At 44.8% G+C, this 26,951-nt stretch overlaps 1 protein-coding gene across 4 annotated transcripts in view; it reads left to right on the plus strand.

Annotated features, from left to right (window-relative positions):
- Positions 1–18,961, plus strand: part of RAD54L2 (RAD54 like 2) — a 32,514-nt gene extending 13,553 nt beyond the window's left edge. For 3 of the 4 annotated variants that reach the window (XM_069966548.1, XM_069966550.1, XM_069966549.1), the window contains exons 4-23: positions 1,603–1,780; positions 4,258–4,415; positions 4,505–4,630; positions 4,752–4,987; positions 5,087–5,269; positions 6,490–6,623; positions 6,806–7,002; positions 7,560–7,902; positions 8,541–8,718; positions 8,850–9,092; positions 9,236–9,354; positions 10,022–10,140; positions 10,866–10,965; positions 11,085–11,290; positions 11,380–11,555; positions 11,752–11,948; positions 12,043–12,236; positions 12,371–12,460; positions 16,654–16,746; positions 17,520–18,961. In XM_069966548.1, the coding sequence (XP_069822649.1) occupies positions 1,603–1,780; positions 4,258–4,415; positions 4,505–4,630; positions 4,752–4,987; positions 5,087–5,269; positions 6,490–6,623; positions 6,806–7,002; positions 7,560–7,902; positions 8,541–8,718; positions 8,850–9,092; positions 9,236–9,354; positions 10,022–10,140; positions 10,866–10,965; positions 11,085–11,290; positions 11,380–11,555; positions 11,752–11,948; positions 12,043–12,236; positions 12,371–12,460; positions 16,654–16,746; positions 17,520–18,337 (4,088 nt within the window). In that variant the 3' untranslated portion in view covers positions 18,338–18,961. The remainder of the gene's footprint in view (positions 1–1,602; positions 1,781–4,257; positions 4,416–4,504; positions 4,631–4,751; positions 4,988–5,086; positions 5,270–6,489; positions 6,624–6,805; positions 7,003–7,559; positions 7,903–8,540; positions 8,719–8,849; positions 9,093–9,235; positions 9,355–10,021; positions 10,141–10,865; positions 10,966–11,084; positions 11,291–11,379; positions 11,556–11,751; positions 11,949–12,042; positions 12,237–12,370; positions 12,461–16,653; positions 16,747–17,519) is intronic. The other variant, XM_069966551.1, reaches the window with a different exon arrangement.
- Positions 18,962–26,951: the final 7,990 nt, after the last annotated feature.

Consider the following 26,951-nt stretch of genomic DNA (forward strand, 5'->3'; position numbering starts at 1 on the left):
ATGACTCTCGACTATAAGACTGGGTTCACAAAATGCGTCCTTTGTGAACACAGCCTGATAACTAGTCCCACAATGCTTCCCTTCTTCCATTTACAGGTTAATGGAGGAAGCAACAGGTGTCATGAATGTGTCTGGAAATTTACCTCTTCTATGGCTGTGTTTCCACGTTACTGTTTGTGTTGCGTTTCTTTGTTTTCAAAATTAGAACCTAAACTGTCTGGGCTCCGCAATGTGATCAGTATTACCAGGCGCGTCAGATGGTTTATAAGGAAAGTCTGGTGTAAATCAGGTTTGGCCAGCTGCTGCTCATGAAGCACAGTCTAGAAGAAAAAATTTTTTCATTACGTGTTAGTGACTGCAAATGTGGAAACACTGCTTTAAAGGCCATGCTGGATGGTGTTGTCCCACATGACTGGTAGCATTTGCCTCTTCTTAACTGCTTCAATAATGACAAGGCATGCTGGGGCTTCTAGTGTGTAACAAGATGGTCATTGACAAGTATCAGAGCATGCTGCAACTTGTAGTTCTTTCAAACTGTGGGGTAGGGAGGGCCAGGTATCTTTAGCTAGTCCTGTTTTTATTATTACCACCCTCCCATAACCTGGGATCCTGAGCTCTCTGCTCTTCGCATCATTCAGGCAGCTTTTGAGAGCGTTACATAATGTCCCTGACACTTTATGTAACACCCAGCAGATAAACCTGCTTGCATAACATAAGAAGCAAAATAAGATTTATGTTGCCAAATATTCAGCTGTATAACTCATTATATTACAGAACCTTTTTCTGTGACATAGCGCCCCTTACCCACCTAGGGGACATAGCAGATGTCAGTGTTTGCGACCTATAAATAAGACAAAAACAAAAAACAATCCAATTGTAAAATCAGTAGTCAGTCAGTATGTAATACTGAGGCTGGACATGGAGAACATTCTGTCCTCATGTGCACTGCCTTTTTAGCGGCATCGACGAAGGATCTTTTTTAGGATGGCGATAGGTTTGGTAGATACAGCTGGTGACCTATATTTAGAGGTGAATGCTATGACCAAATCAATAAATGTCCCTTACCGTTATTTATGATGATTCTGAAGTATGTTCTTCCAGGAGCTCACTGCTTACAGAGTTACACAGCCCCCATTAATCTAAATAATAAATGTCTTCAAATAACTCCTAAGCTCCCCCTTGTGGTGGCTGCAGGCAGCCATAATTTTATTGTGTATCGGAATCACAAATGTTTTCAAGTTATTCAGGATTAGAAAAACATAGCTGTCTTCTTTCAGAAACAGCACAATTCTGGTCCTCAGTTTGTTTGTGGTATTGCTGCTTAGTTTCTATTAATGTGAAAAGAGCCAAGTTGTAATACCACACCCAACCTGAGGACAGATGCATCGCTGTTTTTTGAGGAAATAAGCAGATATGTTTTACAAACCCCGTATGACTCCTTTAAGCAATGAATGAGTGTAGAGTTTTGGATCATTGGGATATTTTCTTTTATTTGCCCTGTATATAGCTAGTATATTCTGCATATATGCATATCTCCAGCCCCCTTTGCCGTACACAACGTCACTTGTGTGATGAAAGTATTTTTTTTTCTTCTTGTTTCAGAAAAGTCTCAAAGCGCCGCAATTGGTGCAGAAAATTCTGAACATGGCACTGGTGGGGAGGACGAATGGAAATGCTCATCTACCTCAGGGGAGAATGATAAAGAGGGAAAGGCAACGACAAATGAGGAGGCTAAGAAGAAGCGCTCACAGAAGCCTGCCAACCTGAGGAGGAACATCAGGTAAGGCTACGCAGGCAGTGTCTAATTTAATAGCACATTGTCCACTCCACTTCCTTCTCTACAGCCACAGTGTAGATTAGGGCTGGGCGATTAATCAAATTAATTCGATTAATTCGCCCAGAAAGTTAGAATCGATTTGATTTTTTCTGAAAATCGTAAATTCGATTTTCATAAATTATTGCGGGCGGAGCGGTGCAGGGATTGGCGGAGCGGTAAAGTGTCAGGGCAGCGCTGTGAGGTGCAGGGCCGGCAGTCAGGAGAGATGCGACAACGGCGGCTCCAGACTCTCCACAGAGCCGCGGCTGACCTGTCTCCGCCCCTTACACGGCAGAGCCGCGCTGAGCTGCGTCCAGTTCCCTTCCTGTCACATGTACAGTTCCCCGGTCTGAGGAGGAGGCGGCACGGACTGCAGCAAAAGGAGATGGTGCCGCTACGGGTCCTGGAGCTGTACAGCGGGCAGCAACACTATCTCCTTTTGCTGCAATCCCTGCCGCCTCCTCCACAGACTGGGGACCTGCACGTGTGCCAGGAAGAGAGCGGGACGCAGCTCAGTGCGGCTCTGCCGTGTAAGGGGCGGGGACAGGTCAGCCGCGGCTCTGTGGAGAGGCTGGAGCCGCCGGTGTCGCATCTCTCCTGACTGCCAGCCCTGCACCTCACCGCGCCTGCCTTACTCCCCTTCAGCTGCCCCATACCCACTTAGTTACCCCCAGCCTGCCCCATACCCCCTCAGTGACCCCTAGTCTGCCTCAGTTCCCCTTAGCTGCCTCAGCTGCCCCAGTCCCCCTAATCTATTCCTGTACTAACACACCCCTCATCTTTACCTGTACTACGACACCCTTTATCCACTATACCCCCACTATTACACCCTACCTAGATGGAGGCACATAGAAGATCTCCTATACTATACAGTATGGGGGCACAGAGTACATAGGGCACATATTTGGGAAAACTACTTATTTGGGACACAGAGGGGGCTTGTCTACTACATGGGGGCACAGGAGGAGCACTGTTACATTGCTCCATTGCTGAAACGTTAATAAAATAGTATCTATGCTGCAGGGAGAAAAATGTCCTGTTTATTTAGCGAAAAAAAAATCGAGATTTAAATCGAGAATCGATTTTATTTTTTGGCCATATCGCCAGCCCTAGTGTAGATGTTATGATAATAGATATAAAGAGCAGGAGGAGTTGTGTAAAGTCACCACTGATAAAAGATCATCCGTTACCAAAGCAGAAACATTTATAGTCTGCCATTTATAGTCTGTACAGCACCAGAGAACATGTTAATGACCACTAATTCAGACTAGGGCTGGGCTATTAATTGAATTAATTTGATTAATTCGTCCAGAATTTGAGAATTGACTTAATTTTTCTTTTGAAAATCGAAAATCGATTTTCCAAAAAAATCAATAAATGCGGGCGGCTGGCTTAGTGGGAGGCGCGTTGGTCGCCGCCTCCAGCTAATGAAACATATCATGAGGAGGAAGAGCTCCCAGCAGAGTCCTCTGTGTCTCCGTCGCTGACCCGCACCCATAGCCGGACGAATACACACGCTCCTCTCCCGGCCACACATGGAGTTTCCCGGAGGAGGCTGCAGGGACTGAAGCATCGGGTGATAGTGTCACTGTGGGTGCTGGAGCTGTACAGTGGGATCAGGGGTCTTTACTGCGCCCCCCCGATCCTGCTGTACAGCTCCGGCAACCGCAGCGACACTATCACCCGATCCCTATCACCCTTCAGTCCCTGCAGCCTCCTCCGGGGAACTCCATGTGCGGCCGGGAGGGGATATTCATCCTGATATGGGGGCGGGTCCCCCACACCAACCACCCCTTTGTCCTCTTCTAGAAGGTCTACTTTGTGGTTGACTAGCCAGTAGTGTGGTGGATTACTGGCTGCTAAGTGTAAGCTGTCAGATATCTTGTCCAGAATTTTATGGCCTGATTTTTTGATGCATGTCTCCCAGGAGTGACACCTGAGGAGTAAAGCGGAAGACAGCGTTACTCCCATTGCCTGGACTATAGATTTTGACTATAGATGTGTACTTCTATTTAAAAATTTAAAGTCTTCCAGTACTTGGTGGTGTTTTCTTTCCAGTCTGACACAGTGCTCTCTGCTGCCACCTCTGTCCGTGACAGGAATCCCCCCGAGTAGAAGCAAATCCCCATAGAAAACCTCTTCTGCTCTGGACAGTTCCTGACATGGACAGAGGTGGTGCGGAGAGCACTCTGTCAGAATGGAAAGAATACACCACTTCCTGCAGGACATACAGCAGCTGATACGTACCGGAAGATTTGAGATTTTTAAAAAGAAGTGAATTACAAATCTTTTATATCTTTCTGACATCAGTTCATTTGAAAGAAAAATAGTTACCCCTTTTAATGAGCATCAGTGGGGTTTTGTGCTGCGCTACTACTTCTGTGTGTGCACTTCCGCTGTAACAAGCTCTTATTAGTGCCACTTGTCTAATTGCTTTACAGGAAGCTCCTCCGCGAAGATCAATTGGAGGCTGTGACTAAGACTGCACAACAGGAGGAGCTGGAAAGACGTAAACGTCTGGAACAGCAGAGGAAGGATTATCCTGTACCCCTTATCCCAACCTTGCCTGCTGGTTCTCTAGACTTCCTTAATGGTACAGGTAACAGATAATGGGGCTCATCATGGGATGTGAGGGAGCAGGTAAAGCCAGGACACTATCATTTTGCTGAAATGCAATGTTCTTTGTAGAAGAGATAGAGCTGAGGACGGCAGATGTGTCACAACTTGTGGGAAACCAGGAGATCATTTGCCTGGACAGCAGCAGCGGGGACAGTGAGGATGAGTCACAGAGGAACCTTCTGGGTGCAAAGGATGGTAAGGACATGAGATATCATGTAATATATCCTGCAGCTGCTTCTCATCTTCATTATTCTTCTTTCTTCCTGCTTTTGTTATTTGTTTCTCATCATCCCTATCTCCCTATATCTTATTACAGAGGTGATTGAGCTAAGCTCGGGGGAGGAGGAGTCTTTGCAGATTGTGGACAGTGGAGATTCGACAAATGAAGTTGATGATTCTGATCTTGGTGGTGAGAACAGCGGCTCCCATGTCAATGACACTTTGAATCTGCCAGATGCTTTTGGACTGGTCTTGGTTAATATTAATCACCCCCCTAATGAAAAGGACCTTTTCTTGGCGCCACAACTGGCACGAGCGGTCAAACCACATCAGGTGCGTGCACAGTCTCAAATCTGCTCCTGATCTCCCTACACCCCTCAATCTTCTGCTCATAATGTAACTCCAAACATCCTGTTCCTCTCTCCTTATTAGATTGGTGGAATCCGGTTTCTGTATGATAACCTTGTGGAATCTCTTGAGAGATTTTCCAGCAGCAGCGGCTTTGGTTGTATCCTGGCACACAGCATGGGATTGGGCAAGACCTTGCAGGTCATCTCATTCCTGGACATTCTCTTCCAGCATACCCCGGCAAAGACTGTGCTTGCGATTGTACCAGTAAGGGCCTTTTTGTTGTTGTTGTTGTTGTTGTTATTAATAAACATATGGATAGGTGCAAGTTGTAATTCTGTGGACAGATAAAAAAAATTTGTGTCCTCTTCAACAGCATTTGCTTTAAATGCAAAATTAAGATCAACAGGGATGTGACATAAAACGTGTTTGTAATTTACATTATTTTGTATTATTTTTAGTTATTATGCAGTAAAACAAAGTTATACTTGTATCCAAGTCCAGTCTACTAAAGGCAGCTTTTTAGTCTTGTGCTGGTTGAAAAAGAGACCAATCGCAGGAAGTCCTGGTCATCAGCTCTCGCAGAGAGAAGGCAGTCATATGATTGATGGACACATTGAGCTGGGACTCTCTGTACTGGCCGGAATTCCTGCATTTAGTCTTTTTTTTTTTTTTTTTCCAACTGGCACAAGACTAAAAAGCTGCCCTCAGGAGACTGGACCTGGATTTCAAGTAAGTCTAGCTTTATTTTAAGGCGAATGTACCATCAGGTATATTGTGTTTTTTGCTTTTTTGTTTTTTAACTTAGCCGTTTGGCATCAACAATCTTTTCTTGAGCACCAACCCAGCTTGGAGCACTAGGGGCAGGTCCAACCCCCCCCCAACCTGTGACGCTGCTCTATTTATTCTAATGGAACCACGTCGCAGAGGGAAGGGGGGTTTCATCACATGGGGGGGTGGTGATGAAACCCCCCTCCCCTCTGTGACATGGCTCCATTAGAATCAATAAAGCAGTGTCACAGGTGAGGGGGGGGGGGGTGTTGGTCCTGCCCCCAGTGCTCCAAGCTGGGTTGGTGCTCAGGAAAAGACTGTAAAAGAAGGTTTAAAAAAAAAAGTACCTGATGTTACATTTGCTTTAAAGCATGACAACAACAAAAAAAAATATGCAAATTGCCAACAGGCTTTATTTCACATCCCCTGTTGATTTAGATTTTGTAACTTATAGCGGGCCACTTAAAATACAGACCTCATGATACCTGCTGAAGATGGTTACACAGACTTTTTTTTTTTTTTTCTTTTTTAACAAACAATTTATTGACATTTCATGGTATCTTGACAGGGAGAAATTAGAAGAACAATAGTATATACAATACCATAGTAAATAATAGGTTACATAAAGAAAAATCTGTCATGAGATTTTTTTCTGCTGTAGTACCCTTTTAAGTCTCCTTGATGTTGCTATCTCATCTGGTACTTTCTCTCTTTAGGTAAATACTCTGCAGAACTGGTTGGCGGAGTTTAATATGTGGCTTCCTGCTCCTGAAACGTTACCTCCTGACCACGACCCTGAGTTTCTTCGGCCACGTTCCTTTAAGATTCATACACTGAATGATGAGCACAAGTAAGTGTCTCCAGTCTGTTTGGGGTTGCATGTTTTTCCACTATTTTCATTTATTACATATTGACTGGATCTACTGGGAATCTCGCTGATCCTGAGAATGTGGGTACTTCAGGGTTGGACCCGACCGATCAGACATTCAGTTTATTAGGTAAATCTGTTTTAATATTTGTTTTTCCCTGTAGAACAACAGCTGCTCGAGCCAAGATTGTGAATGACTGGATAACAGATGGTGGTGTCCTCTTAATGGGGTATGAAATGTACCGACTCCTGTCCCTCAAGAAATCCTTCACTGTTGGTAGAAAGAAAAGGAGCAAAAAGGCAGCTGGGCCTGTGATTATTGATCTGGATGAAGAGGATCGGCAACAAGAGATGCTTAAAGGTTGGGGATGTTCCCAGTGCTCATAGTAGAGCAGCAGAAAGCCACACGGCAAGAATTGTATCAAGTTAAAGTGTGTATAGATATTGTGATCTGAGGGTGCCTGGGTGGTTTGGACCCCCTGCTAATCAATTGGAAGCCTGCAGATCATGTCTTCCTCCATGTTTCTTTAATGCTTGGTTGCTTACTGTGCCACTTAGTTTTTACTTTGCGTTCCTTGGAAAAATTAGCTACTTGCAGAAGTCTCATACACCTTCACTAAATCGATATAACACATTCCAAAGAGAGACAGGCAGAAACAAGGGAGCACACAGCTTAGCCAAGCACTTTTGTCCCTTTGTTTTAGAGATCAGCAGGGTCTTAGCAACCAGACCCCTACTGATTAAAACTTTTGACATCTCAGTATGTCACATTTGTTGAAAACTTGGTACTTTTTAGAGAAACAGTTCCAAAAACCGTAAGGAAATTGTAAGGAAAATCATTACTCATATTAGTATCAGAATGTTGCAGAATGACCATGTTACTTTGTGTGCCTAATTTCTTACTATTTTCTGTCATAGGGATTGAAAAGGCTTTGTCTCGGCCGGGCCCTGACGTGGTCATCTGTGACGAGGGTCATCGGATAAAGAACTGTCACGCCAGCACGTCTCAAGCCCTAAAGAACATTCGGTCTCGGCGGAGGGTGGTCTTGACAGGATACCCTCTGCAGAACAACCTCATTGAGTACTGGTGCATGGTGGACTTTGTGCGTCCAGACTTTCTGGGCACAAGGCAAGAGTTCAGTAACATGTTTGAGAGGCCCATCCTCAATGGACAATGTACGGACAGTACGCCACAGGACAGACGCCTCATGAGGTATCGCAGCCATGTGCTCCACAGCTTGCTGGAAGGCTTTGTGCAGAGGTAAGGATGACGGAAATCTTATCCTTCATGCGTGGGCCATCTAAACTGTGGATTACAGCATACTCTCAACCATCAGATTTATTTATTTGATGCACACAATTGTGTCAGATCTGTGTCATTTACTAAAGACGATGGTGAGGTCCATGGCACGTGCTGGTATAAATGCATTTGCACAACGTATATTTTCGTTTAAGTACGCCCGTTGTTGCTGATTGCAACAACGGTTGTGAATAATACGAAAATATACCTTTCCTGGCCTCTATGGGATCCCGGCCGTAGTGTATACACATAGTATACGCTCCGGCCAGGATCTCTCGCGGCGCCGTAGAAAACGGACATGTCAGTTTTCTGCGGCCGCTATTCTGTAAATAGCGGCCGCAGAAAACCCTGTCAGTGCACACTATGGTCCATAGTGTGCAGTGGGGAGTTCTGATGCAGGCGCACGTTACTGCAGTGCCAGCTGGGATGATCTTTTCTGAGACCGGCCGTTCCGTGACCCAGCCGTGTCTGAAGATAGCCATATATTGCATGTTAATCAATGCTGAAACTGGTGAACTATTTTAATGGCTGACCTGCTTCTATTGTCATATTGTGTCTTTTGAGGCTAGTGTTCCATTCTCACCTCTTTTTTTTTTTAGACGTGGACACACTGTTTTAAGGGCTCAGCTCCCCTCTAAGGAAGAACATGTGATCTTGGTTCGTCTGTCCCCGATACAGAGGGCCTTGTATACAGAGTTCATGAACAGATTTCGGGATGCTGGGAATAGTGGATGGCTAGGTCTTAATCCTCTGAAAGCTTTTTGTGTGTGCTGCAAGGTGAGCATTATGTGATTCTGAGGCTCCTGAAGTGTAATGTGATGCCCCTGACCCCACACTAAACCTCTAGCATCGCCAGGTAATGCTGCATCTGCAATATTTACACATGACTATTTCTGCCTTTCTTACAGATTTGGAATCATCCAGATGTTTTGTACGAGGCTCTCCAGAAAGAAAACTTGGCAAATGAGCAGGATCTGGATGTTGATGATCTCGGAACAAATACACGATGCCAGTCCCAGGGTTCAAAAGGCAAAGTGGAAACTGGGGCCTTAGGGGCCCTTATGGGAGAAGCTGCCAATAGCAAGCTCTTGCAAGGCATGGGCTTTAACCCCAGCCAGGAGAAAGCCAATCAAGTGGTTACATATGAGTGGGTGAGAGGCTAAATAAATATATATATAATTTTTTTTTATTCTACTTTAGAACATGATCTGTATGTTGCTTCCTCCAACCTCTGTGTTGGCAACATTCTGTTAGCCAGTTGGAGAGCTTACAATTTGTTCTTCTGCTTTTTCAGGCCAAGGAGATTCTGTGTGATTACCAAACTGGTGTACTGCAAAATTCCCCAAAGATGGTTCTTCTGTTTCACCTGATTGAAGAAAGCATGAAACTGGGTGACAAAACCCTGGTGTTCAGGTGAGTGCTGCCAGATTGTGGCTGTAACAGTGATTTTGAAGGGGAGGGAAGGGGTGGTGTGGCTGCGTAATGCATGGGGCTGTATAGTGATTCTGAGGGCTAGGTGAAATGTAACTGGATGGTGCTGGAGACTGTAGAGTGTTTTGGTGGTGGTGGTGGTGGGGGTAAGGAGTATAGTGTGGGATGGTTGGGCAATACACGGAGGCCATATAGTGATAGAAGTGGAGTGCTTTGTAATGGGTAATGTATAGAGGAGTAACATTGTAGGGTGCAGTGCTGCTGGCTATAACATGACATTTTGTACATTGATTTTTGGAGTGGAATGGGTGCAGTGTGAATGGGGTGGCACATGGTGGCTATGAAGTAATTTGAGAAGGTGGGATGCAGTGCTGCTCTCTCATACATGAGAGCTGTATAGTGATTTTGGCCAGTGAAGTGTAGACTGACTGGAGGGTAGATGATGATGTATAGTGATTCTGGGGAGAATTTGCAGTGCTGATGACTAATACATCGAACTTGTACAGCGATTGTGAGAGGAGGAATGCAGTTTGACTAGGTGACACATCAGGGCAGTGCATTGATCCTAGGGGGAGGATGTAGTGCAACTGGGTGACATATGGGCTTGTGCAGTGTTCACAGATAATTGTAATACGCTCTTATCTTGCAGTCAGAGCTTGTCTACACTTTCCATCATTGAAGATTTTTTATCAAAGAGACCAATGCCAGTTACACCTGGAAAAGAAAGTCAAGACAGGAACACCTGGGTCAGGAATATTAACTATTACAGTGAGTACTACCAGTGTATAGAGAACGGATCCACCGTCAGAAGTTAAAAGCGAGAACAATGGTGTCATTGAATTCTGAAAATAAAGCTGGGTTCACACTTAGGGGGATATGTATCATCCGGCATACGGATGATTTTCGGCGGAAAGTGCCGATTTGCGCATTATTTTATTCGCAAATGGCCGATTTGCGAATAAAATATTCGCAAATCGGCACTTTCCGCCGAGTTTGCCGGGGGGCGGGGAGGGGGTGTGAAGGGAGCGGAACAGAGGGCGCGGACTCAGAGTCCGCGCGATTCACCATCCGTTCCGCCAAAAGATACGCCGAAAACCTACTCCAGTCCTCAGCTGGCGTAGGTTTTTGGCCGTGCGCACCGGAGCACACGGGATTTATGTAGAGGCAGTCCGCCTCTACATAAATCCCTGTAGCGCTAGAGATGCGGGGACATTTTTAAGTCCGGCGTAAAAAAAAGCCGGACTTAATAAATGTCCCCCTTAGTCCATATGTTTTAATTTACACACTTAAAAACGGGAAAGCTTTTTTGCCGTATATAGTAGCATAGTTGACAGTTTGTTTGTTTTTTTGTTTTTTTGTTTTTTTATACAGCCAATGAAATGTACTGTAACAGAAACAAAATGACCCATCTGCCCATTTGTATTCCCCATTGCATTCATTACACTTTATTCTTTGCCTCATGGTTTGTTTGTTTTTTGTAATTTATTTATAAGGGTTGGATGGAAGCACTTCAGCCTCAGAAAGAGAGCGATTAATAAACCAGTTCAATGACCCTAGCAATGAGAATGTCTGGCTGTTCCTGCTATCCACCCGGTAAGTGTGTGTGTGTGTGTTGGGGGGGGGGGGGTTTCGGGCTTGGCGGAAGTTCAAATGTTCTTGGCTTATGATTTTTTTTCATCAGTCAGTAGCTAACAACAGCAGTTTTCTTCCAGTGCCGGCTGCCTTGGTGTCAACCTGATAGGTGCTAACAGAGTGGTTGTGTTCGATGCTTCATGGAACCCATGTCATGATGCCCAGGCTGTGTGTCGTGTGTATAGATATGGTCAGAGGAAGCCTTGTCACATTTATCGTCTAGTGTCTGACTTCACCTTAGAGAGGAAGATATATGATCGCCAGATCACAAAGCAGGGAATGTCAGGTGAGCATGTGGCCGGGCGGACTGCAGCTGTGATGTAATGCCTTCTAACATGTTCATAGTCGAGTAACTCCCATGGCGTCTCTTCACAGATCGTGTAGTAGATGATCTTAACCCAGTAGTAAATTTCACTCGGCGAGAAGTTGAGAACCTGCTGCATTTTGTGGAGGAGGAGCCGGATCTGTCCCGCCAGCATCTGGAGCCCACTAAATTCAATGAGACTGTGTTACAGAAAGCTTGTTTATTATACCCCCACCTCATCACCAAGGTAACTTGTTAGCAGCTTTTTAACACTGCAGGTATTCCACTGCCTTGGAGTTCTTGCTGATTTATATTTTTATTATTTATTGTTTTACATTAACCTTTTTGGTGTGTGTGTAGAGCCCATTGGATTTGTGGTCACTCTGGCTGCTGTATATCATGATATACAATATTCCATTATAGTTTTATTTTCCATCCTGCAGGATCCTTTCCAACATGAATCTCTTCTTCTGGATCGTAAGGAACAAAAACTCACTCTGGCTGAGAAGAAAGCTGCAAAGCGTGGTTATGAGGAGGAGAAGAGGGCTTCTGTGCCCTACACACGACCGTCCTATACCCAGTACTACCCTGCACCAGACCACAGCCTGGCAAACATCCCAGCTTTTACTCAAAGGAACTGGTGAGGAAACAGGAGCTGACCAGGCGAGCAGCAGGTCTTATTCGAGGTCTATAGGTTATTCCGCTCAGTCTTACATTCTTTTATTTGATCTCAGGCGGCCATTGCTAAAGACTGATGAGAGGCCTGTGGCTAGTGTCCGACCTTTGCAGTCAACACCAATCCCCATGATGCCCCGACACATCCCTGTAGGCCATGCGGGTTCTGCCTCTGGATCGGTTCCCTTTAACTTCCCAGTAAACTACCTGCAGAGGGCGGGGGTTCTCGTTCAGAAGGTGGTCACGACCACAGGCAAGTACATTAACCTGAAGTCCTATATGTTCTCAGTGGTGTGTTTCTCAGACTCTTGAGATTGGTCCCTTGTATGATCTAATCATCTTAGAAATTGTTTGTTTATTTAGTTTTTAATAATGTCTTCTATGTAGATATTGTTATACCTGGAATGACAACATCCACAGACGTTCAAGCAAGAATTAGTGCAGGCGAGAGCATCCATGTTATCCGGGGCACAAAAGGTGAGGAGATGCTACTATCTGTTAGAAACTTTCCAATGTACATGAAAGAGATTTTTGCTACTGTTACTTTTAGGTCATAAACTATTGCTCTCTGATGTACTGCAGGGCAGTTTCTAGGGCATCTTGGCAACAGGGCGAATGTTGATAAAAGCGCCCCCCCCCCCCCCCCCCCACACACACACACACGGTTCGGTCCTGGGGAAGTAAGGGGCCCCGTTATCATAATTCGGGTTACTAAGAAGAAGCAGTGTTGCACCCCTACCAGCTCTACTGAATACAAGAACCATTCAGTGACTCACAGGTGACGTCTTCTTTGATCTGAGGCGTCACTTTCCCCTTTCCTCTCCATCTGGCCTGGACTACCATGACGACTTCTTGCAGCTACAATTCATCTCTTCAGAACCTGCCAGACAAACATCTTAGGCTCCGCACATATCCAGCATCTTTCTTCCCTTTTCCCACCTATAAGCTCCCAAACTGTAATAATTGCACTGTTTGGTGCGCAAAAGTCAGTAGGTCTGTGGATTGCCCCCTGTATGTAGGATCCCCTCCTGTACCTCCCTATAGTAATAATGCCCCCTGCTGTACCTCCATATAGTAATAATGTCCCCGCTGTACCTAACAGTAATAATGTCTCCTGCTGTACCTCCTTATAGTAATAATGTACCCTGCTATGTCCTCATATACTAATAAAGTCCCCCTTCATTGCCCCATATACTTATAATGACCCCCTGAATTGCCCCACAGGTAGTAATAAAGTCTCCCTGCATTGCCCCCATATATTTATAATGTCCCCCGCATTGTCCCCCATATAGTAATGTGCCTCCTGCATTGTCCCCATACAGTAATAATAATCCCCCCTGCACTGTCCCCCATTTAGTAATAATAATTCCCCCTGCACTGTCCCCCATATAGTAATAATAATAATAATGTCCCCTGCACTGTCCCCCATATAGTAATAATGTCCCCTGCACTGTCCCCCATATAGTAATAATGTCATTTGCACTGTCCCCCATATACTTATAATGTCCCCTGCACTGTCCCCCATATACTTATAATAATGTCCCCTGCATTGTCCCCCATATACTTATAATAATGTCCCCCTGCACTGTCCCCCATATACTTATAATGTCCCCTGCACTGTCCCCCATATACTTATAATAATGTCCCCTGCACTGTCCCCCATATACTTATAATAATGTCCCCCTGCACTGTCCCCCATATACTTATAATGTCCCCCTGCACTGTCCCCCATATACTTATAATAATGTCCCCCTGCACTGTCCCCCATATACTTATAATGTCCCCCTGCACTGTCCCCCATATACGTATAATAATGTCCCCTGCACTGTCCCACATAGACTTATAATAATGTCCCCTGCACTGTCCCCCATATAGTTATAATAATGTCCCCTGCACTGTCCCCCATAGACTTATAATAATGTCCCCTGCACTGTCCGCCATATACTTATAATAATGTCCCCTGCATTGTCCCCCATATACTTATAATAATGTCCCCCTGCACTGTCCCCCATATACTTATAATGTCCCCTGCACTGTCCCCCATATACTTATAATAATGTCCCCCTGCACTGTCCCCCATATACTTATAATGTCCCCCTGCACTGTCCCCCATATACGTATAATAATGTCCCCTGCACTGTCCCACATACACTTATAATAATGTCCCCTGCACTGTCCCCCATATAGTTATAATAATGTCCCCTGCACTGTCCCCCATAGACTTATAATAATGTCCCCTGCACTGTCCGCCATATACTTATAATAATGTCCCCCTGCATTGTCCCCCATATACTTATAATGTCCCCTGCACTGTCCCCCATATAGTTATAATAATGTCCCCTGCACTGTCCCCCATAGACTTATAATAATGTCCCCTGCACTGTCCCACATAGACTTATAATAATGTCCCCTGCACTGTCCCACATAGACTTATAATAATGTCCCCTGCACTGTCCCCCATATAGTTATAATAATGTCCCCTGCACTGTCCCCCATATACTTATAATAATGTCCCCTGCACTGTCCGCCATATACTTATAATAATGTCCCCCTGCATTGTCCCCCATATACTTATAATAATGTCCCCCTGCATTGTCCCCCATATACTTATAATAATGTCCCCTTCATTGTCCCCATATACTTATAATAATGTCCTCTGCATTGCCCCATAAATACTAATAATAATGTCCCCCTGCACTGTCCCCCATATAGTTATAATAATGTCACCTGCACCGTCCCCCATATAGTAGTAATGTCCCCTGCATTGCCCCCATATAGTAATAATAATGTCCCCTGCACTGTCCCCCATATACGTATAATAATGTCCCCTGCACTGTCCCCCATAGACTTATAATGTCCCCCTGCACTGTCCCCCATATACGTATAATTATGTCCCCTGCACTGTCCGCCATATACTTATAATAATGTCCCCCTGCATTGTCCCCCGTATACTTATAATAATGTCCCCTGCATTGTCCCATATACTTATAATAATGTCCCCTTCATTGTCCCCCATATACTTATAATAATGTCCCCTTCATTGTCCCCCATATACTAATAATAATGTCCTCTGCATTGCCCCATAAATACTAATAATAATGTCCCCCTGAACTGTCCCCCATATAGTAATAATAATGTCACCTGCACCGTCCCCCATATAGTAATAATGTCCCCTGCATTGCCCCCATATAGTAATAATAATGTCCCCTGCACTGTCCCCCATATACGTATAATAATAATGTCCCCTGCACTGTCCCCATATACTTATATTAATGTCCCCTGCACTGTCCCCCATATACTTATAATAATGTCCCCTGCATTGTCACCCATATACTTATAATCTCCCCTGCATTGTCACCCATATACTTATAATCTCCCCTGCACTGTCCCCCATATACTTATAATAATGTCCCCTGCACTGTCCCCCATATACTTATAATAATGTCCCCCTGCACTGTCCCCCATATACTTATAATGTCCCCTGCACTGTCCCCCATAGACTTATAATGTCCCCTGCATTGTCCCCATATACTTATAATGTCCCCCTGCACTGTCCCCCATATACTTATAATGTCCCCTGCACTGTCCCCCATATACTTATAATGTCCCCCTGCATTGCCCCTAATGTAATAATAAAGTCCTTCTGCATTGCCCCCATATATTTATAATGTCCCCAGCATTGTCACCCACACAGTATAGCTCCCTTTGTAGCCCCCACATTGTATGTCCCCATATAGTATACCCCTCCCCTCCCCCTGTGTAGTAGCTTCGATGTAAAAAAAAAAAAAAAAACACAAAGCAAACTTACCTATCACAACGCTCCCCCGCAGTCTCTCCTCCTGGAGCCGCTATTTCCAAGTACAGAGACTTCTGGTGCAGGCTTCCTGTCATCAGAAGTCCCCTGTTCCAGCCCTGCGGCGTCTGCACTCTCTCCTTGGCTCTGGACATGACGTCACATCTGAGCCAAGCAGGAGAGGAGTGAGGGCGCTGCGAGGCAGATACAGTGAACTTCGGATGCAGGAAGCCTGCACCGGGAGGCTCTGTATTTACATCACCGGAGCTGCGACGCGGCACTTCAGTGTCTGGGGGCGGGGGCTGCAGGGAGACGGGGCCTGTCAGTGTCCATCTTAATGTGCCCTCTCAGCTCCCGTTGGGGCTTTTGGCGGGGGCAGGGGGCGACAATGATGTGGGGAGTGTGCAGGGGCCGGGTGTTGTCGGGCACCGCCGGGCGCCCCCTTGCCCTTTGCGCCCCGTGCGGTGGCCCGGCCCGCCCGGCGCTAGAAACGGCCCTGATGTACTGTAACAAACCTTTAGCTAGCAGGACTGGGTCAAGGCTGATTTTTATCATCTGGAAGGTAACATTAAGGGGGGGGGGTTAATTTATTATTCCGCCCCTTAGCGCTGATTGGCAAAATTGCTCAAAATTTTGGCACAAGACCCTGGAGCGCCAATTTGGCCACCTTGCGCTGGTGCAGGGAATGATGAATTTCCCCCATGTGTTCCCATATACTTACAGCAAGCGGAGATCTTGATAATGTAATATTTTATTCCATAGTACAATAGAAAGTTACTGAACTCATCATTACACAGTTATTACCATAACAGTGCATTGGTCCTTGTAATCCTTCATGGCTGTAGTACCTTTTAACTTACATTGCTTGTGATTACAGGAACGTATATCCGTACCAGTGATGGGCGGATATTTGCCATCAGGTCGAGCAGCAAACAGAAGAGTTCCGAATCGCGGCGCTCTGCACAGATAGGTAATGTGCTCTCATCCTAATATTGTCTATTTAGAAATTTCATTTTTATATTGAAAACAAACCTGCCCATGCTCCAACTTTTATATTACGCCTCTTCTACATTAAAGCGGAACTGTCATTTCAGGGCCATTTTTCTGAAAACATTAAATATCAATAGTACAAGCGATTTTAAGAAACTCTGTAATAGGTTTTATGTACTAAAAGAGTTTCCTTCTGTACTGAAAAAGCAATCTCCCAGCCTCCCCCCTCACATCAAATGAAGCAGGATTTCTGTCTCCATTATGTGGCTATGGAGAGGGGAGGGGCTGTTAGGAGTGCCTGAGCACGGAGGATTTCTGCACAGCACAACACCCTGCAATCTTCTCTCAGTAAGTTCATAGATAAGCACTGACCTTTCTGACACCTGAATTTAGAGTTTTAGGTGCCCAGAGAGTCTACAAACAGCTGACCTTCACGTCACCTCTTCCTGCTCCCTCATCTCCCTCAGCCCCTCCCCCCTTCATAGGCTTACAATGGAGAGAGCAGAACCCGTCTTCACTGGCTTCTTTGTAATGAAGACGTGTTTGCCTGATAATGCACAGATAAGAAATCAGGGGGGGAGGCTGGGAGATTGCTTCTTGAGTACAGAAGGAGGCTTTTTTGGCTGATAAAACCTATTACAGAGTTTCTTAAAATCGCTTATACTACTGATTTCTGCAATAAAAAAAAAAACATGACAGTTACGCTTTAAGGTTTTGCTTGATTTAACTTTTAGTTTTGTTTTTTTTTAATAGGTGCCCAGGGACAGAGCCTTGGTCAAAGTCAGCCTGGACCTTATATGAGTAATGGGCGTCATACGTCTAGTCCCCCTTCCCAAGACAACGAGGAGCCTTCACGACCACTGTCTCCAGACAGCCCAGAGATTCTGAGTGAGCTGCAGCAGTATGCACAGGCGGCAGTTTCTCGCAGCTCTCACAGTACCCCTCAACTTCCGAACCCTAACCTTCAGCCTCAAGGTCTGATTCAGGTTCCCAAAACACAGTCCAGAAAGCGCAAGGAGCCACCAGACCAATCCAGCCAGTGGTCATCCAATAAGAGGCACCCCTTCAGCCAGCTGCCTTACCCTGGTTTGGCAGGTTTTGGCATCACCCCCTCCTCACTGAACCACAGCTTAAACAGGGCGGCGAACTCTGTGTATATGGGGGCTGGGGGTGGTGCTGCCCACTTCCAGCTTCCCTCTTTGCTGTCGGACCCACAGTTAGGCCTTCCGATGGTTCCTGACCCTCTATTGCCCCCCACCTCGGGCACCTCCTCAGCCCCTTCAAGTGTGCCCCCTTACCTTCTGCCTCCTTCGTTCTCTCTGCCCTTCACACAGCCATTGCCAGCTCAGACACGAATGTTTGCCCCATTTCCATCTTCAATGCTGAACCGAGGACTGCCTACTAACAGTGCAGCATCGACTTTCCCTGGCTACCTCACCTCGCAGCCCAGCTACCAACCTTCTGCAGCTGGAACTGCATCCCACTCCCTTCCACTTGGTGAGGGACAGCCAGAGTCTAGTGAGGAAGATGGGAAAGATGATGATGATGTGGTGGAGGTAACGGGGAAGTGAGGACATGTTGCCACCAGGTGTTGGCACAGGACTGTGCCTCCCCCTCACTCCCCACAGTGCTGGATCTTCAGTTGTGGGGTTAAATGCTACAGCGCCCTGAGCAAGCGCTGCTGGGGTAACAAGCACAGTTTCATCATTCTTGTCATTCCACAGGGAGAGGACAGGACAGAGGGCTCACTTCCTCTCTCCCAAGAACTTCTGGCAACTTCCCTGATAAAATGAGTGTCAGTTGTGGACTTCCAGACAAACTTTCCTTCCTAAACACTTTCTTACAGCCGAACAACATGTGCGATTGTCTCCGTTGATGACCTGCGCAGGGAGAGCTCATGTTTGTCCCATGTCCACCATCACAGAGTGGAAGATTTAATCAAAACAGCATTATTGTCCTCCTATGCGGGGTGTAGTCTATGTTAAGAGGGGGGGGGGGTACAATTTCTGATGTGCAGCTTTAGGAAGTCTCCTGATATGTCCGTTGGGGCTAGAACGTTACCCAAAGATCAGGTCATTGTGCTGCGTACATGCCAGTTACGTGCATGTAGTCAGATAGTTGGACGTTCACAGGAAGCTGCTTCTAGGGAAGTTTTGTGAAAAAGTTGCATTAAAATTAGTTGCAGATTAAACTTATCCGACAGGTAGTGAAATGCTTTCCACTGTAGTTCCTTGGCAGTGAATGGGTAAAATCGTTCTGGGCCTTCCGGTATTTTACTGTATTTCTTTTACATGTATTCTTTTTTTTAATTATACATATTCCCTCAGAATCTCAGTTCAAGTTTGGTTGCAACTTTAAAATTGGGTGGGATGGGCAAGGGACAAATCTATACAAGTATGAAGAGACATTGAGATTCCTTGGCAAACTGTCCCTGAGTTTAAATGTATTTTTTTTATTAATATTAGAATTTAATGTTTGGGGTGGGGGTGGGGGGATGTTGGGTAAGATGTATGTGTTGCTCATCCAGTCAGTATATACACCCTCAGTGCACCGTTCACTGGAGTGTTGAAAAATATTTTCTCCAAGGAAGGAAAAAGTTAAATCCTTTGCATTTGTCTTTTCTCTCAAGTTGTTAATCGATTCAGTTCAGATTCTCTGTTATATCTGCTGCTGGGAAAGCAGGATGCCAGCCAACATGTCTGCTGTTAAAAGGAGAATTAAAGTAACTCTGTACCCACAATCTGACCCCCCCAAACCACTTGTGCCGTCGGATAGCTGCTTTTAATCCAAGGTCTGTCCTGCGGTCCGTTCGGCAAGTGATGCAGTTATTGTCTTAAAAAACAACTTTTAAACTTACAGCCCCGTGCCCTACGGGCATGGCTTAGAATATCTGTGCCCTAACTTTGCACCACCCCTCCGTCCCTCCTCCCCACCCTCTTCATCATTAGGAATGCCACTGGAACATTTTCTCCATGCTGAACATTTGCACAGGTGTCTTAACGATCCAGGCCATGTGCCTAGGGCACGGGCTGCCAGTTTAAAAGTTGTTTTTTAGAACAATAACTGCATCACCTGCCGAACGGACCCCAGGACAGATCTTGGATTAAAAGCAGCTATCTGAAGGTACAAGCGGTTTGGGGGAGTCAGATTGTGGGTACAGAGTCGCTTTAAAGTGTAGGCCAAAAAGTTATATAGTGTTGGGGCTGTGGTGACATAAATAAAAAGCAATACTTACCCCTACCCCCAGCTCCTGGCTGGCCCTTGCTACTCCCATTTACCATGACCTCCGGCTGTAGTGGTCTTCTGTCTCAGCCGTGATTGGCTTAGTGGGGCAGGTCATGCTCAGAGCTCCCGTCTGGGAAACAGGGTTATGAGATGAGCTGCAGGGGACTGGAAGAAGTTTAATGGGCTATGGCCACAATAAGGACATCTTTTGACTGCATTTTTTTTAAATTCTTGTTTTGTACTTTTTATGGTGCAAAAAACCCCCCAAACTTTTTATAGTAGCTCCTGCTTTTACATATATAGCGCGGGCTACTGTGCTTCATTCATAGTGATATCTATCAAAGAAGATACTTGATGGATCAGGCTCTAGCCCTTTTTTCTCCTGCCCTGAACAATGCAATTTTTTAAATTAAGAGATAGAGTAAGTCTACTTTTATAATGCAAAAAAAAAAAAACCCACAACAAACAAAGCAAGATTAAAAAAAAATGCATCAACAGGCCTTCTAACCCAGCTTTCCTGTATGTCAGAAATGTGAGGGATCTGTGGCCTCATGACTTTCTATACATGCGTGTGGGAAAGTCTGTGTTATTGTAGTTGTAGGTTGCTATACTATTCACCCAGCTTTCCCAGATAGAACCAAGTAATGGCCAAACAAAAATAGGAAGATGATTCAGGGACATGGGAAATAGGAGTGTTCTGTGATGCTGCTTCATACTTACAGGATTTTATTCTATTTCACACAATTATTTGCATGTTTTTCCAGTGTCCACCACTACTACTTAACTTTTAAAAGGGTGAATTGCTAAAGATTAGAGATGATCGTACCTCCAGCATGCTGAAGTCTGTCCTAACCCGGAAGTCTCGTCATTCGATTACCAGTGGTTGGAGAAGCCCTAGGGAGCATAAAGGCTTCATCCATCTTCTTCAGCCACTGGTAATCAAATGACAAGACTTCCGGGTTTGGACAGACTCGAGCATGTTGGACTTACGCTCATCTCTACTAAAGATCAAAATGGATGTAAATTATTTCTTATCTTAAAATACACAATGCAGTGAAAACAGTCTCTGGGGTTCAGAGTCTGAATCGTGGCAGTAGTACATGCGTTATGCTGTGGTGCCATGTGATCAATTGACTAACTACCTTTATTTAACCCCCTTACTGCTGCACCAGTTCAGAAGGTAGATAGATGCTCAGGATTATCCCAAAGCGAGGTATCAGTTGTTATAAGGCCCAAGCTTCTCTCCGTTGTGACATAACAAATTTGCCAAATTCAATGTTTGCTCCTATTATGTCTGCACAGGAAAATCACTCAGAGCTTGGTGACAATGCTTAGGGTGTACCTCATTCCTCAGTAATGTCACCAGTTCCTGGTGAGGTACTAGGCCTCGTCTGCTCTTCCCTGTGCAGATGTGACAGGTGTGCTCCCTTGTGTCAGGAATAGAGAGCATCTGCAGAGCTCTGCGCAGTGTCAGGACGGTTATTATACAGCCGCTCACCTATTTGTTTATAGATATCTATTTATTTCTATGGTCTTGTGCCCCATGTCATTTTTTTAAACATATATATATGGGAAAAAAATAAATTGACCAGTTACTCAAGGCTGTCATGTTGGTGAGGTTAATGACTACCTGCCTTGTTTTCTTTTTTGTAAAATAAATGTTAAATCTTAAAAAAAAAATGTACCATGTTGTTATTTTTAGTGTTTTTATAAATTGTGTTTCCCTAGATGTTATTGGAAACAGTCAGAAAGCTTGTCATCAGACACTCCCTACCAGCTTATAGCCTGTACAATACAAGGGGCAGGTGTTTGGTTTTCCCAAGAAGACTGTACAAAGCCTTGGTGCAGACATTGGATAAGCAGAGAATACTGGTAGATTAGTAAGTGCAACTCGACCACCATATGTATACTGTGATGATAGCTCTACTTCATATTACAGGCAGTTCCATACACAGTAATTTCACCAGCAGGATAGTGGGGGAGATTTATCAAACACGGTGTAAAGTGAAACTGGCCCAGTTGCCCCTAGCAACCAATCAGATTCCACCTTTCACTTTCCAAAGAGTCTGTGAGGAATGAAAGGTGGAATCTGGTTGCTAGGGGCAACTGAGATAGTTTCACTTTACACCATGTTTGATAAATCCCCCCCAGTGAGTGTAGTTACAGGATGTAACTCCCAAATCAATACTGAATATATAATCTATGTAATAAGGCTCAACTAATAAATATAATGAATGTAAAGTTTTGCATCTGGGTACAAATAACCTGAATACATATGCCCTATGGGAAAGTAAAACCAAAAGAATCCCTTTAGAGAAGTATCTGTAGACTATGGGGGACTATGTAGACTTCATCTGGAGAATGCTGTTTGGGTTTTGTGCTCCGATTTAGAGAAAGGATGTCCCAAAGCTGGAAAAGGTACAAAGACTGCAACTAAATGAATAAGGGACTTGGATGATCTTACTTTATGAGGAATGATGAAAAGAGTTATGTCTGTTTACTCTTTAGAAAAGACAAGAGGACACTGCCTCCGCCTGGCAAAAGAAAAGGTCCAGTATCCAGAGGCGACAAGTCTTCTCTATAGGAAGTGAATCTGTGTTTGAATCTTCGTGGCACTGTAGTGACACAGCCACACCGTTGTTTCATTACAGTGCTGCAAAGACTTAAACACTTTCCCCACTCCCAGCATTGTATTGGTACACGATACAGTGCAGGTATAGAGTCCACTACAGCGCTTACCTCTCCGTGAGTTCAGTCTTTCACACAACGTGGAAATAAGCCCTAACCTCAGAAGCTGGTCATGGCAAAAACAGTGGAGGGCTTCACAACAGGCTTAGACCTCCAGCACACAGCCAACAGTGGGAGTCATGGACCTTGCACACATGAACTATAGGAGCACAGACTGCAAATCCAGGGCTCCAAGCAAATGCACTCCCAATAGAATGGATATTATACTATACAGAATTGCAGACAGTAAACAGACTGTTTAGTATGCTTGTGTGCAGCTAATGCTAACCTAGTAGTATAAAATTCAAATCTAAGGTTATCCACATCCCCTTCCTTGGTTGGACTTGATGGACATACTGAACTTGATGAAAAGTAAGTGAACCCTTTAAAATCACCCATTGCTGAACTATGTAATAAAATATGGTCTAATAGTTATCCAAGTGTTAATTATAGACAAACACAATCAAAGTAGACTAGTAACACGCAAATAATAGTATTGCCCATCTCAGGTAAACCTACACGGTGCAGGGAGAAAAAGTAAGTAAGGCTAGGTTTACACTGTGTTTTTGCTCTCTGTTTTTTTTTTTTTTAAACTGTTTATTTTCAAAAAATTTTACCATTTTCCAATCACATAACATATAGGCATGAAGTAATGACAGAAAATCAACTCAAACATTAGTCACATATCACATATCGCCAACAATGCATTATGAACCACATGTTCCCAGAAAAGAGGGACTCTAGCATGTTAATCGTCTGTGACTGATATATAACTCGAACTTTGCTCTCTGTTTAATGTATCCATTTTATGATTAAAAAAAGGATCATGTTGTATACCATCCATCAGGATTTGTTTTCCATTAACTTATATTAAAATATAAAAAAAATAAAATAAAATAATATATTGAAACAGATCTCCCCCCCCCCCTTTTTTTTAGCGTACATAAAAACGAGATTAACTATGTTTTTCTGTACTTTAAAACTGAACATTTAAAAATGGATCCATTAAACAGACAAATGCTATGTGAACCTAGACATTGAGGCTTTTTTCACACCACTGTTTGTGTCATTCATGAATGGATCCTTCCATCCATATTAAGGGTATGTGCACACTGAATAAATAGGCCAGAAAGTCCGTCGGGCAATCCGACGTAATAGACTGCATTCTATGCACGGGCGAATTCCTTACTCCGCCCAAAGAATGAACTCGATCATTCTTTGGGCAGAGGAAGGAATCTGCCCGTGCATAGAATGGAGTCTAAAGCACGGACAGAGACGCGTGCGCCCACCGCTGTCCACGAGCGGGTGCGAGCGTCGGGTTACGCAACGGACTTTCCGTCCTATTTACTCAGTGTGCACATACTTTAAGGGTGCGTTCACATGTACAGGATCTGCAGCAGATTTGATGGCGCTGATTTGAAGCTGCAGCTTCAAAGCAGCGTCATCAAATTTGCTGCAGATCCTGTATGTGTGAACGGACCCTAAATGAACGAATAAGCAGAAATAAACTGACGGGTCTTCTAGATTCCGTTTCTCTAATAACCAAATGGAAAAGAGAAACTGAATTGTGGCGGAGGGTATATGCTGGTGTGAACCTGGTTTAGTGTCTATATGTATGGTGCACAACTTTTTTCAAGTCATGCTAGAAAATTGATTAACCTGGGGGTAGAGATGAGCGAATTTACAGTAATAACAAAGTAAAGTGCTTTGTTATCTCTGAAGTCCGCTCATCAGCCGGCTGCCTTCTAATCCCTTCTGAAACAAAACAAATGTGGAAAATGAAAACTTCTTGCTGAAACAAGTGAAAGTTATTTACAGTGTATAGTACTGCGTAGATAAATGTGCACGTTTTGGTGCTGCACTGTACCCTTGTGTGAAATAATGACATGACCCGTAGGGCTGGTATATATATAGTCTCTCACAGTGACAGGACTACAGGTCCCATAATGCTCATACCTAGGCCGATAACAGTAAGTCCGATGCCAGCAGGTAAATGATGCAGGGTTTCACCGTGATTCAGTAGTCCTTCAGCAGCAGTTATTACCAGTCCTTAGGCAAGTCCAAGACTCCTTATGCTCAACGCGTCTCCTGCGGTTCGCATTCATCAGGAACGATGTAGATGGAGTATAGTCTTATTGTATCTCTATGGCTCTGATAACGGCCGCAGATACATGCCCGCGGCACAGATTTAAATGCTCTGCACGCCTCAACCCCGCCCCGCTCGTACGTCACAGACTTCCGGGTTACCCCGGTCACGTGTTCGTGACGTCATAGTATGCAGAGTTAGAAGGCGTGCTCAAGCTGGTGATGTGTGATAGGGATCGTGGGGAACTCCGCCCCGTTCCCGGCTATATTGATACAGCATAGTGAATAGTATGTTCTAGTGAAGGTTAGTGATGTGCATACTCAGACCATAGCAACACACGGAGAGTACAATGCCCTGTTCGGCACGTCCATGTCAGCATATTGTCAACTAGAGAGGCATATTGTCAACTAGAGAGGCACTCACTCACCACTAGTGAGTGACCTCGAAAACAGGATCAGGAGAAACTATGTCCAATATGTATCAGCCTAAGATAGTGTTAATGGTTCTCCTTCGGGCAGCACGGTGGCTGCATATATACTGCATACAGGTAGCACAGCGGCCACCATCTTTACTGATGTCACAAGCCCTGCACACCCTAGAAATGGATAAATCTATTGTGATTAAAACCTCTGATAAAGGGGGCAACATAGTTGTCATGAAAATGTGCCTAGACATCTTAGAGAATAGAGAATGCTATGCCCCACTGACCACTGATCCCAAACGCAAATACCAGTTACAGCTAGAGAAAATACTCACTAATGCATATAGACACAAACTCATCAGCAACAATGAATTTCTCTACATGAACCCCAAACACCCTCGTACATCTGTCTTCTACTGTACCCCCAAAGTACATAAAGGCCTACAACCACTCAAGGGGCGCCCCATAGTATCGGGCATTGACAACTTGACTCAAAATGCAAGCATTTATATTGATCAAATATTACGCCCATTTGTAGTGAGCCTTCCATCATACTTAAGGGACACCATGGACGTCCTAAAAAGGATAGAGGGGGTCACATTGGACAAAAACACACTTCTGATCAGCCTGGATGTGGAAGCCCTGTACTCGTCTATACCACACGATAAGGGACTCCAGGCTGTCAGACACTTCCTCAGCACACGAGGTACACAGTTTGAACCTCACAATGAATTCCTCTTACAGTTACTCGAATTCACATTGACCTCTAACTTTTTCATATTTGAGGGGAGGTCCTTCCACCAGCAACGGGGTACAGCGATGGGGAGCCCCTGTGCCCCCACGTACGCTAACCTGTATCTCAGCTGGTGGGAGGACCAAGTAGTATTTAATGAGAGTATGGCCCTATATACTACACACATACCCCTCTGGCTGAGATACATCGATGACATCCTGATTTTATGGACGTCATCGGTGGACCTCTTCAGGGATTTCATCAAGACCCTTAACAACAATGACCTAGGCCTTCATTTCACATACTCCATAGACGAGAGGGAACTTACATTCCTTGACCTGAGCATATGGAAACAACAAGATGGGGCACTAGCAACTAAGGTCTACAGAAAAACGACGGCCACCAATACACTTTTGATGTGGGACAGCTGCCATCCTAATCCCCTCAAGAGAGGCATACCGACAGGTCAATACCTGTGGATTAGGCGCAACTGTACATCACTTGAGGACTTTAAAGTACAAGCGCTAGATCTTCGTCAGAGACTTCAAAATAAAGGGTATCCGAACAAAGCACTTAGAAAAGCATATAACAGGGCACTTACCACTGAGAGACAGACACTACTTACCCCGAAACCTAAAAGGGAAGATGAGAGCCACAGCAGAATAATAGGCACATATGACGGCCAATCACAAGAAGTCAGAAACATCATATCCAGATACTGGCACATACTACTGAAAGACCCTGACATATCCACAATGGTAGCCGCTACACCACAGATAACATACAGAAAGGGACGTAGTCTGAAAGATAGACTCACCACCAGCTACTTAGCCCCCATTAAAAGGGCGGGGACATGGCTAGATAGACAGACACCCGGGATGTTCAAATGTGGTCACTGCTCCATGTGTAGATATATCAATCAAAGCAAGGAAGTCAAGAGTGCTGTCACAGGGATCTCCTACCCCATCAATGAATTCACTAACTGCTCCAAGA

This window comes from Dendropsophus ebraccatus, chromosome 4 (genome assembly GCF_027789765.1).
Source record: "Dendropsophus ebraccatus isolate aDenEbr1 chromosome 4, aDenEbr1.pat, whole genome shotgun sequence".
Taxonomy (NCBI): Eukaryota; Metazoa; Chordata; class Amphibia; order Anura; family Hylidae; genus Dendropsophus; species Dendropsophus ebraccatus.